This window comes from Eurytemora carolleeae, unplaced genomic scaffold (assembly GCF_000591075.1).
Source record: "Eurytemora carolleeae unplaced genomic scaffold, Eaff_2.0 scaffold142, whole genome shotgun sequence".
NCBI lineage: Eukaryota > Metazoa > Arthropoda > Copepoda > Calanoida > Temoridae > Eurytemora > Eurytemora carolleeae.
In genome coordinates this window covers 218,945-223,707 of record NW_019396132.1, presented here as the reverse complement: position 1 = coordinate 223,707, position 4,763 = coordinate 218,945, and the positions used below count along the sequence as shown (strand labels likewise).

At 28.8% G+C, this 4,763-nt stretch overlaps 1 protein-coding gene across 1 annotated transcript in view; it reads right to left on the bottom strand.

Moving 5' to 3' along the window:
- Positions 1 to 4,336, bottom strand: part of LOC111695912 (putative L-lactate dehydrogenase) — a 22,853-nt gene extending 18,517 nt beyond the window's left edge. The window contains exons 1-4 of the mRNA XM_023465384.1: positions 4,278 to 4,336; positions 2,301 to 2,357; positions 973 to 1,050; positions 702 to 753 (exon numbers count right to left, since the gene is read on the bottom strand). Coding sequence (XP_023321152.1) covers positions 702 to 753; positions 973 to 1,050; positions 2,301 to 2,357; positions 4,278 to 4,318 — 228 coding nt within the window. The 5' untranslated portion in view covers positions 4,319 to 4,336. The remainder of the gene's footprint in view (positions 1 to 701; positions 754 to 972; positions 1,051 to 2,300; positions 2,358 to 4,277) is intronic.
- Positions 4,337 to 4,763: the final 427 nt, after the last annotated feature.

Genomic DNA, 4,763 nt, shown 5'->3' with positions numbered 1-4,763 from the left:
TGGGGGTAATTGAAAACCTCCAATACCCATTAAGGGGGTGGGGGGATCCTAATACTTTTTCAAGCTCATCCATCAAAAGAATTGATGGAAAGCACTTTGTTAGACGGTGAGTGGGGAGGGGGGATATACATTCAATAACAATATAAAGAAGATTAGAATAGATTTACCGGTATAAATAGATCTGTTATTTTGATTGATAAATGAAATTCAGTGTTGATCGGTGTTTATTATATTTCTGTAAAAAATGATTTGGTCGGATTCACCCGTTGGGTTTTATTTTTTAACAATTTTCACTTTATGAAATATTTTAATTAATTTTACTTTTTAACATCAAAGAATAAAACTTTAAGGAGCGAAACCAAAAGAACCCTTTTCAGAAGACGTTTCCAGCCTTAGGGGGGAAATTTGGAGCTTAAAAAGGAAAACTCCAGCTTCTGGTAACTTAAATTGATTTTTTAGTAAGTTTGGGCAATGTTGAGTTCTTTAGAGAAATACTTCAACCTTTGAGGAAATCAATCGTAGCTCCAAGGGATAAAAAGAATAAATAAAGATGAATTTTCTATTTTCATTATCAAACATCTGGATACACAGATTAATTACACCTATAACTTTTAAATGTTTGAGCAAAATATTTTTAGAAGGGTGGGGGGAGCAAAACATAAAAAAATATAAAATTATAATTTTTAAATTTTCAATTATTCCTGAGAATAAGCATCTTTGTTTCTTCTCAAGGTAACTTCATCATCACCCCCACTTCATAAACCATTTATATCAAATTATTAATAGACGGAAAATAATTAATAGAGGTAATTTAAAAACATTAAAAACTTTCAAAAAAAAAACTATAACACGAAATTATTTCCTTTACTTCCAAAATTCATAAATCAAGTTTACTAAATTGTTGAAATAAAAAAAAATAAACAGCAAAGGATGGGGGGGGGGTATACATTCATTAATATCCTGAATATTAACCTGTCCAGGTATCCGAAGCACATTTTATGTACTCTTGATTCAGCGCATAACCTTACATCTGCGATATTCACGGCTTTTCTAAACAAATAGAGATAGGTCGTCTTCTTTTATAGGATTGTAAATGTGGGAAAGTATATAAAATTTGAATATGTACTTCCACCTTACTACATACATCATCCTAACTAATGATAGAGATGAAAAATATACAGATTTCTGAACAAATTATTTTTAAAAGTGGTTCCCACCAAGAATTAGATTTCGAAGACGACAGTGCGGAATCAATTCAGTCTAGTTTCTTATATTCATGGATTTCGCTACAGTTGGCTTGAAGTGACAGTTTGACTTTTCAATTTCAAATAAAAGGGTTATTTATTTGTGGATAAACCTGTGTATAGTATATCATGTTTTTTTCTAAATATCAAAAGTGCATGAAAAAATTATTAGAAAGTGATTTTCTGTTAAAATTTTGAATTTTGAATTTCTCTATAAATTTAATAAAGTGTAGTCATGGAAAGTTTCTTAAAATAATTAAGATTTATTTTCCCACCCACACAATATACCGCAGAGAGAAATAAGTAAAATAGAATTCATACCAGACTTAGAATATTCAAAAGAAACCAAAACGAAGATTGGACATTTTTGACGTAATTTTTTTAAAGAAAATATATTTTTGTATTCCATTAACACACTTTTTTTCAAGTTAATTGACGTTTTTGCATTTTTCCCATGGATCACCAAAACTTGTTAAAATAAAAAATAAAATTTATTACTTTTGATGCTTTTGCAGAAGTGTGGAGAATAAATATTTTAACTATGGGATGAATTATTAAACCCAGGAAAATGGGAAATTTTTATTTCGTGAGTAAAAATGAAACTCAGCTTTAAAGTAGAACTAATATTCAAAAGAGAACTGTATTAGAAAATTGCATTGAATGTACATTTTCTGGAAACAAAATTACAGATAAAAAATTTTTTTTTATGAAAGCTTAAAAATTAAAGTTTCATTTCGCAGTTAAATCATAAATATTAAAGGGGTGGAAAGCTTAGTTTAAAGTAATCCTCCATATTATATGTAAAGATGGCAATGCCTGATTCACAACGGTGCCCTTTAAACCTTTCTTTTATCTACAATATGGAAGATATTTTTCTAGGCTTAAAAGTGCTTAATTATGATAATTACTATATGTTTTCCAGCAGTAGAAACCATAATTAAGAATAATCAGTTTTCAAAATCATAATCACTGGTATCGATGTGAATCGAGGATTGACATTTTTGCATGGAGGGTTACTTGAAATTACGTTAACAGATAATTAGATATAATACTGACTTTAGTCGTCTGTTAGGTTTGATGTTGAGGGCCGGTCTAACAAGCGGATTTAGAAGCCTGTTTAATTTCAGATAAAGAATTCAACTAAATTTATTTCATAATGATTTTTTACTCCATCATTGTACTTCAATAGATTATTAAATTAGACTAATATTTCAACTATTCTCTACACTGTTAAAAATGCCATTTTTGATGATATTACACTGCTAGTAATACGCTCTGACTTACATTAAATAAATGTTATCCTGACTGCTATCATAATTGTTCCTAAAATAATCTGATTGTAATAATCGTCGTTTTTATTTAGAGTACCGTAAATCTTATTTGAATAATATTTCCTTTCAGCACGGGAAATGCCGCAATTGTTTAGATATATGATTAGTGCACGTTTAAGAAGTTGGCGAAATTGAAATCGGCTTTACAGTGAGTGAGTATTAACCGTCTATGTCCGAACTTAATATTTTTCAAAATATTTTTTTTTAAATTTTCAATTTTTTTCGAAATTTTCCTGAGGAACAGAAATATTTTTATTTTTTTCATACAATGCATAGAGATAGGGACAGCGGTCGATATCGACCGCTACGTCAACACGGGATTTTAAAATACTCAATATCGACCGCTCCGGAACAAAGCAAAGTTTGTAATTTTTTCTATTAAAAGTAAATATATCTATAGTTAAATGTTGCAAACAGCTTATTTGTAGTTCAAATACCTTGACACACGGAGGCCTAAGAGGGGGGGGCAATTACCCCCGTCCCCCTTTTATAACATTAATCAGCCCCCCTCCACATTCATAACATTCAAGTTATGTTAACTTTGAACTACTACAAATAAATGTTATCTTAATAGAAATCACAGTAAACACTAGTAACTAGAATAGGTAGTAAAATAACACTAATTTGTATTTGAAACCCGTTTCTGATAGATATTTGAAGTAACATGAAAGCGCAGTTTTAACAGTGCATATATGATATTTAATTTCTATAAAATTGCATAGTGGAATGATATCTATACCAATGTAATATAAAAAACATCCACTTTTTAAAAGAAATTTGTACAAAAATCTTCTATACGAGGATTTATAAGTTTTTAGTTTAAATAAGTTTTGACAGAACACTCAAGAATGTTTTTTTTTGTGAATTTTCTGAAAAGTCTAAATTAAGTAAGGTTTAAAAAACTTTCCCAGTTTTTTTTAAACAAAAACGGTAAAACATATTTAAAAATCCTTTTTTTGGGCACCTTAGCTATTTTTTCAGCTTAAGAAGTGACCCACATGCAAATATGGTAATGTCGGATTTACAACGACTGTAATCTTAAAAGCTTTTTTCTGATCAAATTTGAATTACAGATTTCTCTGTTTGTAATTTCGAAAAAGGATTAATTTCAATTGTGGTTTTTCTTGCTTCAGAAACAATGGAAAAATTATCAAATTTAACATGTTTAACTCAAGAATAACCACAATATCTCTTAATTAATCAATCCATTACTATCTTGGCATGGAGGCTCATTTTAATTTACGCTTTTGCAGTTCCTTTATGGTTACAAAGATACAATTTTTTAGGAATCCAACATCACTTTTAAACTTTTTCATTAATTTTATGGAAATATACGAAATAAGTGTAAACATAAAATCCTTTTAGGTTTAACGGAAAACATTGCAAATGCATTATAATACTTTTCAAAATTTAGTCTCTCTATATTAAAAAAATCTGCTTTACAAAATTCGAAATTCTACAATATATTTCCCCATAAAAATAAAATGAAAAACCAATACATAATAAAATGTGCGCTTAACCCTGTGGGGAAATCTAAATAAAAATATGACTTGGTAATATTTGAAAATATCTAAAAATATGGAAATATCCGAAAAATATCTGGAAATATCGAGTAATATCGGGAAATGTCTGTAAAATATCTGAATATATCTGGAAATATCTGGAAATATCTATAAATTTCTGAATAAATCTGAAAATATTCCTGAGAAATTTATGAATTCCCAAGGTGTGTGGCGTTAACATTCTGTTCAAATCTGAAATAAAAAGAAATGCATTTATTTTTTTATATTATGGGATAAAACAAGAGATAGAGCAGATAAAACAGTTACACCCATAAACTGTTGGATTAATGGTATTGCCGTGTTTTTAAATGACCCCCCCCCCACTTGAAGATTCACAACGATACCCTTGAAATATTAGTCTGATCAATAAGATTTAAGATACTATCGTTTTTCATTATTGAAAAGTGTTTAAAAATGTGATCACATTTCTCAAGCAAGAAATGTAAGTCACTTATATAGAGAAACCACAATTAAAAATGACAATTTTTTTCAACAAAAACTTGGTTCATACCTTACTCATACTTCATGAAAGAAAGTTTTTCAGGATACCTGTTGTAATAGGACATGCCGTTATCAATAGAGAGGTTCACTTGAAAGTATAAATTTTAAAAAGATCAATTAATATG